The following is a 13,937-nucleotide window of genomic DNA, read 5'->3' as shown; positions in this document are numbered from 1 at the left end:
CTAATACTTTCTCCTCATTCCCTCTTTCTTGTTCCTTGTTGTGAATCCCTCCCCCTGTTTTCGTCTGTGGCTTCTGTGTTCAATAAGGGAGCCCCGGTGTCCAAGCTTGTTAGGTTTATGTATAAAGTTGAGTAAGTGATCCTGAGTCAGGGCCCCGGGTGGACTCTCTTTCTCTGTAAAGTGCACAGACTTTCTGAGCTTCGAGGAGACTTCTCTGGGCCTTTTCCTTTGTTCTTTTTTTTTTTTTTTTAATGTTTATTTATTTCAAGAGAGAAAGAGTGCAAGTGGGGGAGGGGTAGACAGAAAGAGGGAGAGAGAGAGAGAGGGAGAGAATCTCAAGTAGGCTCTGCAGTGTCAGCACAGAGCCCGACGCAGGGCTTGAACTCCCCAAGCCACAAGATCATGACCTGAGCCGAAATCAGGAGTCGGATGCTCAGCTCGACCCACTGAGCCGCTCAGGCGCCCCTTCCTTTGTTCTTGATATCTTTCCACGTGCTAGTCTTTGCCGCATCCCGGTCCCATGACTTGCTTCTCCCCCGCTCACTAACACGCTTTCTCGTTATGCCCGATTTGCTGCTACTGTGAACAGTAATGTGTGAAGGGAATTCACTTTGGCCAGGAATCTGGGTGTGAAAGCCCGTCTTCTACTCAGGCATCCAGCGTCAACGGGACGGACGATGAAAAGGCCTCTCACGTGGGTCCTGCTGACACGCACCTGAAGTCTGAGAACGACAAGCTGAAGATTGCTTTGACGCAGAGGTAAGGGTGTTTGAAATCCAGACGCTATTTTCTCCCGGCTCAGTGCCTCCCTGCAGCCTTTCCTGCTGCGCAGGGTTTCCTGAGGAGACGGGGTCCTGCTCAGAGTGTCTGGTCTTGTCTCCGGGCCAAAGGAAGGCCAGCTGGCTCTGTGGCTATTCTCCGTCTGGCTGACCAGACTGGTGTCAGTTCATGTGTGTGAGTGTGCAAGTGTGTGTGTGTGTGTGTGTGTGTGTGTGTGTGTGTCTGTTTATGGTGAGAGTACAGAGAACGTGAAAGAGGTTTGTGTGAGTGTGACAGAGATGTGTGCCTGTGCTTGTATGTGGTTTTTTTCGTGGTTTTTTTTTTTTTTTTACATTTTTTTAATGTTTACTTAGTTTTAAGAGAAAGAGACAGGGCGTGAGTGGGGGAGACAGAGAGGGAGACACAGAATCCAAAGTAGGCTCCAGGCTCCGAGCTGTCAGCACAGAGCCCGACTCGGGGCTTGAACCCACAAAGCATGAGATAATGACCTGAGCAAAAGTAGGACGCTCAACCAACTGAGCCACCCAGGCTCCCCTCTTTAATTTTTTTTTTAACGTTTGTTTATTTTTGAGAGAGACAGAGCGAGTGGGGGAGGACAGAGGGAGAGGGAGACACAGAATTCGAAGCAGGTTCCAGGCTCTGAGCTGTCAGCACAGAGCCCAGTGCAGGACTAGAACTCACAAACCTTGAGATCGTGACCTTGGCTGAAGTCTGACACTCAACCGACTGAGCCACCCAGATGCCCCCGTTTTGTTTTCTAAGGACCCAAGTTTATCATTTACTTGTATATAAGATTGCATCTTGAACACTCAAGAAAAACCTGTGAAAATCTAAGAAACTATGAAAAACTATGAAAAATAACATCTCACAAAAATCAATAGCTTCTCTATATACAAACATCACATAGAAAATATGTATTTGAAGAAGAGATTTCCTTTAACAATAGGAGCTAGAACCATAAATTACACGAGCCAGAATCATAAAATACAAAAACTTCAGAAAATACAGTATCTCTGTAAAGAAAGCTTTAAAATGATTTTGAGGACTATAAATGAATAATTAAAAAAATATATTTTCTGTTGGAAAGTAGTAGGAAGCCTTGATATTTTAAAAAGAATCAATTTCCAGGGTGCCTGGGTGGCTCAGTCGGTTGAGCATCCGACTTCAGCTCAGGTCATGATCTCACAGCTCGTGAGTTCGAGCCTCGCGTCAGGCTCTGTGCCGACAGCTCAGAGCCTGGAGCCTGCTTCTGCTTCTGTGTCTCCCTCTTTCTCTGCCCCTAACTCACTTGCATTCTGTCTCTGTCTCTCTCAAAAATAATAGATAGATAGATAGATAGATAGATAGATAGATAGATAGATAGAATCAATTTCCCCTAAACTGATGTATGAATTATTTAACACAATCCCCATAATAATATCAACATGACTTTAATTTGTAATGACTACACAGGCTATGTGTATGTTTTTGTATCTTGAGATGGCCCTTTTCCGGAAGGCTGGGCTGATCTGACCCTGTGAGCATATTCAGAGCTGCTATCCTTGGGAATCATCCCGTTCCCCCGGCGGGGGGTTTGGCCAGCTTCCCCCAACCTTCCTGTGGCTGAGAAGGTGCTCTCCTCATACTTGCCCCCATTAAAAAGCTGGGTCATATGAACTCCATTTTACAGATGAGGAAACTTAGTCCCAGGTGGTAAAAAGTGAGTCCTTGCCTGAGGTCCCACGACTAGTAAATTTTTCCATCATACCACCTGCTTTTCACTCTTTGGTGGTTTTAACACAGCACTGCCTGGATGAAAACGTTTCACCCCTAAAAATAAATGTTTTTAAATCCCCACTTAATGAACAAGTGAATTATAGGAAGAGAGCATGAAACCATTTCTCTAAATCAGCTTACATTCTCGATCATTACCTCTGAAATTAATCAGATTATATTTTACCTTTTTTTTTTTTTTTTTTTTGCTATGGTGTTTGAAAGCTTATCTTTTCCAGTGAAGTTCCTAGATCCTTGAGACTAGGATGAAAGGTGACACAGATTATTGAGATACAGTCCTATTTACTTACTGGAAAACAAAAAAATCTCCCCCCCTCCCCCCCCCCCCCGCCCCCCCATCAAAAGCATTTAGAGACAGAAGTCTGGTTGTTCACCAGGCAGGATTGATAAGAATCCCGGGCTTGCCCTGTGTGTCCTGTGCGGCTCAGCCCTCGGGGCACCCACGACACCCCACGCTGGGCTCCAAAGCCAGGAGACAGAGGAACATGAAAGCCAACAGTACCTGAGGGGAACCTGATTCCAGTTTGCTTCTGGTTTTTTTTTTAAATGTTTATTTTTGAGAGGGAGAGACAGAGCGCAAGTGGGGGAGCAGCAAAGAGAGAGGGAGACAGAATCCGGAGCAGGCTCCAGGCTCCGAGCTGTCAGGACAGAGCCCGATGCGGGGCCCGAACTCGTTGAACCACGACATCATGACCCGAGCCAAAGTCAGATGCTCAACTAACTGAGCCACGCAGGCACCACCTGCCCCCCCCCCAAGTTTGTTTTTTGAAGCTCCTCCAGGGAGCACCGAGGATAAAGGGCAAACACGAGGTTGTTTTGGTCACATGGAGGTGTCCCGCAGACCTGTGGTCATCCTCTGCCCCTGACGTCAGGTCAGTCTGGGCCCCCTCTCTCACACGGTCACTGTGTCCTCTGCCCTCTGGTCTCTGGCTCTGGAGTCCTCTTGGGGCTTGGAGGGGACACAGGGGCCTATTATGGCCCGGAGCCAGTGTCTGTCATACCTGGTGTCCTCAGGTGTCCGGGATTGCTGGAAAGGGCCTGCCTGTCATGACACTCCTTCAGGAAGGGACGGGACAGGACACGACACAGGGCTCTGGGGCCAGAGCTCAGGAGGGGGCGAGGGGGTCTTCCTCGTACTGCCGGGGTGGCAGGTGGGGTGGAGCGGGGCGGAGGGCACACGGCCACCCGGTCACCTCCTGCGCCCCCGCAGCGCCGCCAACGTGAAGAAGTGGGAGGTGGAGCTGCAGACCCTGCGGGAGAGTAACGCCCGGCTGACGGCAGCGCTTCAGGAGTCGGCCGCCAGCGTGGAGCAGTGGAAGCGCCAGTTCTCCCTGTGCCGCGAGGAGAACGATCGGCTCCGGAACAAGGTGGGCGCCGGGACAGCGGCCGTGGTCGGGGGCTGCTTTGTTAAGTTCAGGACCTGGCGGGGGAGGGGTGGGGGGGATCGCACGGAGGCTGGTGTTCACTTGGCTGTCGCTCCCCCGTTGGCCCCCTGCCCGCCCGGCCTGGATGGACCCGCAGAGCCGCCCCCCTGTCTCCCCACCTTCCTTTGGTACGGATGGCGCGGAGCCCTGCCTCGTGTTGTCTTTTTCATTTCGGCGCCGTAAGTGCTGCCGGCCAGGGCGCCAGGCCAAGTGCTGACTCCGCGTTCCCTCCCGAGGCCTGGCCGAGTGGCCTGCCAGAGCGATCGGTGGCCCTTTGCTGCTCTTTCCAAGCAGGGAGTTGGTTTCTGTTTGCGTCTGAGTCTCAGACCCAAACCCGGGAGGAGTCCGCTCCCCTCAACGAGAAGCATTGGGAACCTCCAGGGTGCAAGGTAGAAGTCAGTGGGGTCCCCGGCAGCTCCTGTGGCTGGGGGTTCAGACCCCGAGAGCTGGTGTGCCGGCCACCTCTGAAAGTGTCCTCGTGGTGACCGCCCAGTGCCCTTTGCCTCGAGGCCTGCCGCTTGTTTGCGGGACCCCGTCGGTGTGGGGTTCTGTGTTACCAGCGGGTTGCGTTCCTACTGCGCACGTGTGCTCTGGCCGCTGGGAAGCACTCAGCATCAGACACACAGCAGTGCCAAGGTGGTGAGGCCTTTGCGTCCCTTCTGAGGGGGTCAGGGCTGGGAAGGGGAGAAGAATGAACTCTGGGGACTCCCCAGTTCAGTCTGCACGTCTCCTGTCTCCAGGAGGAGGCTCACGGGCCAGGCCCTTCCTGCCGTGCACCGGTAAGGAAAGGTCACCCTGATTTAAAATGTTGGAAACGTCCCTGTGTCCCATTTGGTGGCCATTGTCCCACACGGCTGATTGGTTCTCTTCCCTGCTGGCTTAAACCTTTGAGATGAAACAGAGTGACCCAGGACCTGATTAAACGATGTACCGATCATTATGGGGAGAAGTAGATAGATTCATGGGACATCCGGCCCCTATACTTGTGAGGAATCCTTTAAAGCAAACCTGAAGTTCCTATCCCGTGGCTGAGAGAGAGAACCGGAAGCCCGGCTCGTCCTGAAGCCAGGTTCGGTGACGGGACTGGGCTCTGCGGGGGGTGAAGGAGGGCAGCCGCCCGGAGTTGGTTCGTAGACGCGAGGAAAGATGCGAAAGGGGGTTAGTTTGTGGTTCTGTTTGGAGGGACAGCATAAACAGCCGTGGTGACCTTCTGTTTCACCACCGAAGTAACGTGGCATCCCTGCTTTGTTAAAGATTGACGAGCTGGAAGAGCAGTGCAGCGAGATAAACAGAGAGAAGGAGAGGAACACGCAGCTGAAGCAGAGGATCGAGGAGCTGGAGTCCGAAGTGCGGGAGAAGGAGACGGTGAGTGGGCCGGAGGGGCCGTCCATGCCTGGGACACGGCAGGTGTCTGGGGAGCACGTGACTTGCCTGGCAGCTGCCTGGGCATCCGCGGGGGACCGCCCAGAGCTGCATCGAGGCACAAACGCTCAGAGCACGGGGCCGACCCTGCCCTGCGCAGCCCCCACACCAGCTGTGTCGCCAGGCCAGGCTGGACGCTTACGAAACACTCGGAAACTGTGACAGGTGATCTGCGATCAGGCAGTTGTTTTCGCCCCAGGGCGGGGGTGGGGGGGGTTGGCAGGACAGCTGAGGTACCAAACCTCCCAGCCTCAGTTTCCCCATCTGCAAGTTGGGGATCGTAAGAGCACCTGTCTTTTCTGTGGTGGTGTGCAGACTTCATGCGATAACAACCCCTAACACACCCGGCCGCGCGTTACGTGTTAACTTCATCCCCGTTGTCGTTACGCGGACGGTACGGACTCAGCACAGCTGCCTCCGTCGGCTGCACACGGGTCGTGGACGTTCACGAGGGCTTTTTTTTTTTTTTTTTTAATCTGACTTGCTTTCACGATTTTTTTTCAAACCTCTGTGCCCCGTAGGAGTTGAATGACCTCCGCAAACAAAGTGAAATCATACCTCAGCTCATGTCAGAGTGCGAATACGTCTCTGAGAAGTTAGAGGTAAGGAGGGGCGCATCTGCCTTGGCTCCGACTGGAAGGCGTTCGTGGGGGCTACCCGTTTCTCCGGGCTCCCCCTTTTCACACCTCCCGCGGTAAAGAACAGTGACTTTCTAGTCCTGAAAAGCCGTTGGTAACCGCCTGCCAGATGCCATCTGTGACCCCTCCCCAGGGTGCAGACTCAGCAGTGTTTGCCTTCTGGTTTTTCCACTTCTGCGAAGGTGTCTTGTGAATAATCATCGTGCAGTGACTGATTCCCGCCCACAGAAGGCTCTGCAGAGTCTTTGGGCGGTGAGGAGCCCGGCAGAAGGGAGGGCGGAGAGTGTAAGACCCCGGTGCTAGCCCACCTTGCCCGTGACCTTGGACTTAACCTTGGGCACCCATTCCCCCCCCCCCGCCCCCACCGCACTGGCCTCAGGTTCCCGATCCACAGAGAGGGGTTTCCACGTCCCCTTTCACCTCCAAGCGTCCCCCCACTTCAGGAACGACCCCCATATTAGTCGGTGGTTCCTGTACACGTGAGCAGAACACTCCTGATCACGTCCGTAAGATGAAGCTCTTACTGGATGTGAAGAGCACAGGCTTACACCTTGTTTAAGGACTCGCAGCCACCAGACCCTTAGGAGCTCGACTGCCCCCTTGGTCACACCACCTGATGCCGGTGCCCAGACCGCTGTGCCTGAGTCTGGCACGGCTCCGACCTTCCTCATGGACGCCAGAGGCTGGCCCGGGAGCCTCTCCGTAGAGCCGGGGAAACAAGTCACTGTCCCGTTGGACCTGCTTCTCTGTCTCAGAATGGAACTAGCATGTGGTCTCTGCTGACCGTTCTGGGACTGGGGCGGAAAACCCCGTGTGCTAGGCATGCGGGCTTCCTCTCCTGGGCACTCTGTGAGAAGGCCCTCTTGCCTCAGGCTCCCCCAGGCAGGACCCAAGCTCTGCGTCCTGTGTGGAGCCGCCCTTTATTAGCTGAGGTGTTGGTCACGCACTCTGCCAGGGAACCATCAGGAAAGGGGGTGCACTGGAGAGCCCCGAGTTCTGTGCTGACGTCAGCAGGCACAGGCGTGGGTGCTGGGGGACTTAGCTAGGGATGCGGGCCCCCCAGAGGGAGGGGGTCTCGGTGACCGGTCCCCCGGTGTGTCTTCCTTCAGGCGGCAGAGAGAGACAATCAGAACCTGGAGGGCAAGGTGCGGTCCCTCAAGACGGACATTGAGGAGAGTAAGTACCGCCAGCGCCACCTGAAGGTGGAGCTCAAGAGCTTCCTGGAGGTGCTGGACGCGAAGATCGACGGCCTGCACGACTTCCGCCGCGGCCTCTCCAAGCTGGGGGCCGACAGCTAGGGGCCGTGGGCCGAGGGCTGGGGCGTCCTCTCGTGTGCGTCGCTCTGTTAGTGCAGGTGTGGTTTGTTGCGCCTCCACACCCGTGGTGCCGTCCACTCTCCCCTCCGGAACACACGCCTCCTCTCGCCTCCCTGACCTCGCGAGGCTGCGGACATCTGGAAGGTTCTGACTCAGGAATCCCGCGCTAGGTCTCCCTTAAACGTTTACGTAGTCAGGGCAGGATGTTTGTATCTTTCTTAAGGGCTGTTGCGACCATACCAACTGAGCAAAGGATTTTCTATTACAAATAGGAACACGCTTTCCACCTCCTTTTTTTGGAAGAACGTTCAGAGCATTTGAACGTCCACCAGGCACCCGTGCGCGGGGCATGGGGGTAATGCCTTCCCTCTCGGTAAGAATCAAGATGCTTTAAAGCAGCCGCTTAGTAGAGACTTGTCCGGAGAGAGCAAACAAGTCTGGGGTGGGCTCACAGGCACTGCCTGCACCCACTCTGCCCCCCTTCCACCCACCCCCAGTTCGTAGGGTTGCGACAGTGTTCCTTTCCTGGGTTTTAACTTCTGAGCAGATGACTGTGCTGTGGGGACAGCGTGCAGTGAGGGCGCCTAGCACAGTGCCTGGCACAAAGGTGCTTAATAAATATTTGTTTAACTAAACAGATAAACAGAACTTAGTGTTTTAATCGACACACCCCCCTTCCCAGCCTCCTGCCAGCAGGGTCCATTAGATCCTGTTGAACAATCCTTCCTTTTGCTGATCTGGGCGAGTATCAGATAGGAATTTGACTCACTGTGTGTGGTCAAGCTTCTGGATGGGCTCGGGTGGCCCTGGGGCAGGGCAGGTGGCCACGGAAGCAGCAGGAGCTGGTCTGAGGCCCCCCAGTGGTCCATTCATGGTGCTCTGTCCCTGGGCCCTTTTGAACTGGGACCACCCTTCTTCTCCAGGCTTGGGATGTAGGCCAGGACCCTGTGTGGGGAAAGAGCTCGCCCAAGCCCACGAGGGAGAGTCTGCTCAGCCTGGCTGAGCCGTGACCTTAGCAACAGGGGAGCCCTGCCTGCCTCCCTCCCTGCTAAGGGAGGGACCAGAGACATTCAACTCTCCTCTCTTACAGAGTTTCTCGGCCGGGCCAGGGACATCTGGGTGCCCTGCACGTGCCTTGGCTACAGGCATTTCGAAATGCCTTTCGGGATGTTGGAGGCCTTACTGCCTCCTTGCCTCCCTCTGCCTGCTTTGAGAACCACCAAGAGAGCATCCCCTTCTAGAAAGAGTTTCTAGAACTACCCCCTGGTGAATCTGGATAAACAACAAAACAGCCCAAGGAGGCAGTGGGACACACACACGCACGCACACGCCCACACGCACGCACCCTATGGTGAGTCCTGCCACCGAGACTGTCTCTGAGCAGAGAGGTCTTATTTGGGAGGAGGGAAGGCCGGCCGTCTGGAGCACCGAGGCACCTCGGGGCAGTGGGGGATGGGGGCCTGCAGGCCGAGTGGGGCAGCTTTGCCTGAGCATGCCGGGCTCGTGGCGCACGGGCAGTGGCAAGTGTGGGCAGCCCTCTCGGTGACAGGAGGTAGGGTGCTGCCGTCCTGCCCTCCCCAGAGCTCCGGATGGCACAGGACAGTGGGTAGCAGCTCCTTACTGGTCAGGAGACCAGAAAGCCAGGCTGGCCGTGGTTTGGCCCAGCAGTGGCTGAAAGGGGGTTCTTCTCAGGCCAGGTCAGACCACCTGGCTGCAGACTGGACCTGGGGCTGCCTGGGAGCAGCCGGGATTCCAAGACCTCAGCCTGGAGCCTTCCGATGCCCAGCACTCCTGCGTGTTAGGTCACTTACTGGTCTGGAAGGGACCCTCTTGACTGACGGGAGCGTGCTCGGGTGACCTGTTCACAGGGAGGTAGAGTTGCCGAAGCCCCTGTGCATTGCATCTTGCTGTTGGTAGGAGACGTTGGCAGAAGTTGCACCACGACCGCTGTGTCCCTCCGTGGTCAGGCCCCACGATCCCTGCCCAGCCATCCCTGGGGAGTTGGGTGAGGACCCTGAAGGTGGGAGGTGAGGACCCGCGAGTGGCCTCGTGCGTTGCAGCCCAGGAGCTAAGAGTGGGACGGGCTCCTCAGAGGGCGCTGGGTTTAGCAGGGAAAATACAACAGCCGTACAGAAGCACTAGCCTTGCCCCTCCTTCTGCTTTTCTCGGAAGATCTCAGTGCTTCCTCACCGACTTTATTTAAAAAAAAAAAAAAAAAAAGTCCTGGGGACAACCTGGAGGGTCCATGAAGACACTGCCTGGTCACTCACCCCTGGCACTGTGCGTGTGGGCTCCGTATAATGAAAATGACCTGCTCAGTTCGTCCCAGTCTCTGCCTGAGCCGGTGTAACACGTCCTCACTTACGAGGGCGTCAGCTCCACTGATGTCCTGTGCTTGGCATCATGGAAAGCCAGCGTGGGCAGCTCAGCTCACCCGCCTCCCCACCCCCCCCCCCCCGCCCCGGCCCCATGAGCACGTGGCCCCGCCGTGCTGCTGGGACACGTATCGCCAGCCTGCCCTTCGTTTCCAGGTCAGGCCTCCTGATTCCGACACGTCCAGGGCTGGCTGCCCAAACCCGATTGGCTTTTGTCTGCGTCTGTTAAAGCTGGGGTCCAAAGCGGGGGACGTGCAGCACGGAGCCCTGTCATCGTAATGGGCCTGAAAAATAATTTTCCTTCTGAGTAGAGACCCAGTTGGCAAGGGGAGGAGAGGTCTTCCTAGTGACAGGTTGGGGCAGTATGGTCATGCCGTGAAGGGAGAGTGAGCCAGCATCCACGTGAGACCTGGAATGTGTGTGGCGCGTCAGTCCCACGCCGTCCAGCACGCTGTCACATTAGACTTCAAGTGGGTGAGAGGGTGTCTCAGGGTCATTCCCCACTTTGCAGACAGTGACACGCCTGTCACCCAGCTAGCGATCAGCCCCAGGGGGCGCTGCATCCAACTCTGCCAGACCTCGGTCCCGCCTCTTTCCGGGAGTCTTGCCACTCTTCTCCCTTGGTGACCTTTTGGCGCTAAGAAAACAAATTCTCTTGTGTCCTGATGAGACCACACTGTGGTCATATTATTTTAACGTGAGTCCACAGCAAGCGATGATTTATAAATGAGCGAACTAGAATTACATTTGCGTTCATTATAGACAGTAAGGTCTATTTGGCAAAGCCAGAGTCATTCCGAGACACTCCTGGTTACAGTGATGTCTGTGCTCTGAGAGGCCGGATCTAGGAAACACGAACACGTCGAGTTCTTTGTTGATGGCTCTAGTGGAGACAGAGCAGTGGGTGCACAGCAAGCGAGAAGCCCTGAGATGTTAGAGCGAGAGGTAGCGCTCTGGCTGGGAGGTCCCCCATGGGAAACGTGGACTCAGGGAGGACGGAGTATAAGTCGCGTGCTCCCAGAAGCGTCGCCATCTGCCCGTTTTAAAGGACTGCTTTTCTGTAGACGTCAGGGGCAACGCGGGACGAGAGCCAGCCGTGGGGCACGGCAGGGACCGTACCGGGGACCTCATGTGTGGCCAGGTGCACCCTTGGAAGGCAGACTTAGCGTAGGCCTTCGAAAGACGCTGCCCTGTGAGACGGAGCCAGCCCCGCTCTTTGCCGATCCCTGAAAGTGGGTTGTTGTGCCATCGGTCCTTCTAAAAGTTTCGATTCTTTCTTTGAAATACCATTGGATTTTGAAGTGCTGACCATTTAAACCAGAAGCTTGTAAATCAATGTCCGTACATATTTTTAAATGATATGCATGGTTTAAGAGGAACCTAATTCTGGGTGCATGGTTTCCTCCAAAAGAAAACATTATCTATTCCGGGGGTGGTGGGGTGGCATCATGGAGAGGGAATCCTGTACAGAAATGTATGTTCTTTAAGTGTCTTTTCCATACACCTGCCTCAAGGATTGTTACTCTTTAAATGCTAGCCAGGCAAGAGGGGGACTTTGGTGATAATTTGGCAGCTGGATGGAACATTCTAGTGAACTTAGGAGTGTGTGTGTGTGTGTGTGTGTGTGTGTGTGTGTGTGTGTGTGTGTTGGGGAAAGAGATGGGAGAAACTACAAAGAACAAGGTTTTAAATGAAAAATACGTACACCTAAGAAAAAATAGCCTTTAATACTCCTGGTGGTGATACTCCGTGTTCTGGAATCTATGAGAAGATGAGTTTCTGGGTCTTTCGTTTCGAGTGGGGTTGTACAGTGCCCTGCGCTCTCTGATGATGCAGAGCCTTGTGAAGAGGGGTCCCCCCCAGTCACACAGACCCCTGGTGCCCCTGGCCGGAGCCCAGAGAAACCACAGTGGAGGCCAGACTGGTACATTTTGGCAGGTGGTTGACAGGTCTGATGATACACAGCTGCGGGGTGTGTGTCACTGTTGTTAGGCCGTTGTCCCGCTTTCGGTATCAGGTCCTGACTTGAAATAGTCGTAGCGATGTCTCGTGATGTAGCAGGCCATTAGGCATTTCTTACATCGAATGTAAGAATTTAATCATTAGTATGAAGTGGTCAAGTGGGCTCTCCCAGGAGTACTAGGGTTTGTTTGGATTTTTTTCCTTTTTAAGTGCATTTTTGGTACATGAATAATCTATACATTTTTTTTTTTAAAAAAAGGAAACTACAGATGAGTGAAAAGAGAAAAAGTCACCTATCAGACCATCTGATTATAACCACTGTTAACATTTTGATATATATCTTTTCAGACTTTTTTCTGTGCGTTTATATGTTTTATTACTTTTTTCGTGAAATACAGTTATGTTATACGTACTGTCTTAGCACTTGCTTTTTTCCCTTGTGGCACCACCGTATTGTGACTCGATTTCTATATCACTAAAGATATAATTCTATCATTTTTAATATCTATAGAGGTTGTCCCTTAGGTTACTTAGGTTTCTGATTTTTTACTGTCACAGTTGATGAAATCCTTCATTCTAACATCTTTGTAAACTTTTCAGAATATTTACTTAGGATGATTTTCTACAGTTGGCCTTGCCAGCTTAATAGCGTGGTGGGCAGTCCACCCAGTACTGCCCTGTGCCTCCTCCCGTCCTTCCTGGGCATGTGGGAGACTACTTTCCAGCCCCCTTAAAGTCACACGGGGTTCCATGACATTCTGGCCAGTGAATTGTGAGCAGAAGTGACATGCGAGACCCCCAGGCTGAGACTGTGGGATGCTTTAGCCTCTGTCCCCTCGCCTCAGCACGGGGTGATGTCCGGCGATGGGGCCTCTGTCCACCTGGGTCCTTGAGTGACTGTGGAAGAGCCCCCGCTCCCCTCAAGACACCCACCCACCTGCATGGACGTGGGGTGTGGGTAGACAGTAAACCTTAGGTGTTGTGTATGCCCCTGGGGTTTGAAGGTTAATTTGTTACTGCGGCATAACATGTCCTATGCTGACTAACAAAACACGGTACGCATATTTTTAGGACTTTTAATATGTATTGCCTCAAATTGCCTTCCAGAAAGACAATACCAAATTAGACTCTTACCAGCAACGTGTGAGAATGTCCTACTCCCCCTTTAACACTGGTGTTACCGTGGGGGCTGGTGGCTAGTTTTGATATGCCTTTTTTCATTAGAGTGTGACCCTCCCTAGCAAAAATATTCACTGGACAATATACTTTTGTACTTTACCTATTCATCCCCTCTGGCCACTTTTCTCATTAACATTCCCATGTTAACTATACTAGAATTTTAAAAAAGTAAAAATGAGTAAACTAGGCTAATCAATAAGGAATAAAAATAAAATGAAAAAAAAAAAAGGTTAAATCTATGACCCATCTGGAATTTTTTTACTTAAACTGGGAAATCTGTCCTTTCTCTACAGATATGAAATTCCATTTTTACTCTGTCCCCAGTCCTCACATATGGTTCAGTGTGCTTCTGAACTTTCGTCGTTCACGTTCTGGCACTGGTACGACACTGTTTGATCATCCCATATTTAGAGTAAATGCCTCCATTAATTAAACCTTTTCAAAAAAAAAGTCCCTTTTGTATATTACTATTTCTAAGAGAAATTTGCTATCGTTTGTAATGTTTTGAAGAATCAGAAACTGGATCATGTAAAAATTTATAGGTTACTCCTACAATTCTTCAGCGAGAATTAACATCTTTCTAACATTTAAACTCTGACCTCAGTAAATTTATGAAATCGTATGCTCCTCAGTATATTTCTTCTAGTATAGGTAATTTCTGCGCTTGTGCTTGTAAATGAGCTCTCTTGTTCATTATATTTTCCAACTGCTTATTCATATAAAGCATTAAGAAAAATGAAAATTAGGTCCATTGATTTTCTGATCTAAAGTATTATAGGAGAGTTGTATAAAGTGTACCCATTAGGAAAAAACATAGACTGAAAGTCCCCCATAATGAAAATCTCTCTGCCCCAGGATAGTCCGTATTTACAGCATGTGCCTCATTTTTTTTCTAAAAGTCTTTTTCTCTTTTTTCTCACTTTGACCACATGCTACAACTCTTGAACTACTTGAGTCTTTTTTATTTGGCTGTAGATCTCAGGCGTCTTCCTGTGTCAGTCCGTATCAATCTACCTCATTCGTAACTGTGCACAGAGAGCAGCGTGTGTGCATATTGGTTTATTTAAC

At 52.3% G+C, this 13,937-nt stretch overlaps 1 protein-coding gene across 2 annotated transcripts in view; it reads left to right on the top strand.

Moving 5' to 3' along the window:
* Positions 1 to 13,064, top strand: part of HOMER2 (homer scaffold protein 2) — a 97,276-nt gene extending 84,212 nt beyond the window's left edge. The window contains exons 5-9 of one of the 2 annotated variants that reach the window (XM_047086710.1): positions 653 to 759; positions 3,764 to 3,920; positions 5,232 to 5,342; positions 5,921 to 6,001; positions 7,147 to 13,064. In XM_047086710.1, coding sequence (XP_046942666.1) covers positions 653 to 759; positions 3,764 to 3,920; positions 5,232 to 5,342; positions 5,921 to 6,001; positions 7,147 to 7,335 — 645 coding nt within the window. In that variant the 3' untranslated portion in view covers positions 7,336 to 13,064. Of the gene's footprint in view, positions 1 to 619; positions 760 to 3,763; positions 3,921 to 5,231; positions 5,343 to 5,920; positions 6,002 to 7,146 lie in introns of both variants that reach the window. The other variant, XM_047086709.1, reaches the window with a different exon arrangement.
* The last annotated feature ends 873 nt before the right edge of the window (positions 13,065 to 13,937 follow it).

This window comes from Lynx rufus, unplaced genomic scaffold (assembly GCF_022079265.1).
Source record: "Lynx rufus isolate CCGP_SWC_20201006 ecotype Redwood Valley unplaced genomic scaffold, mLynRuf1.p SCAF_21, whole genome shotgun sequence".
NCBI lineage: Eukaryota > Metazoa > Chordata > Mammalia > Carnivora > Felidae > Lynx > Lynx rufus.
This window is presented reverse-complemented; position numbering and strand designations above follow the sequence as displayed.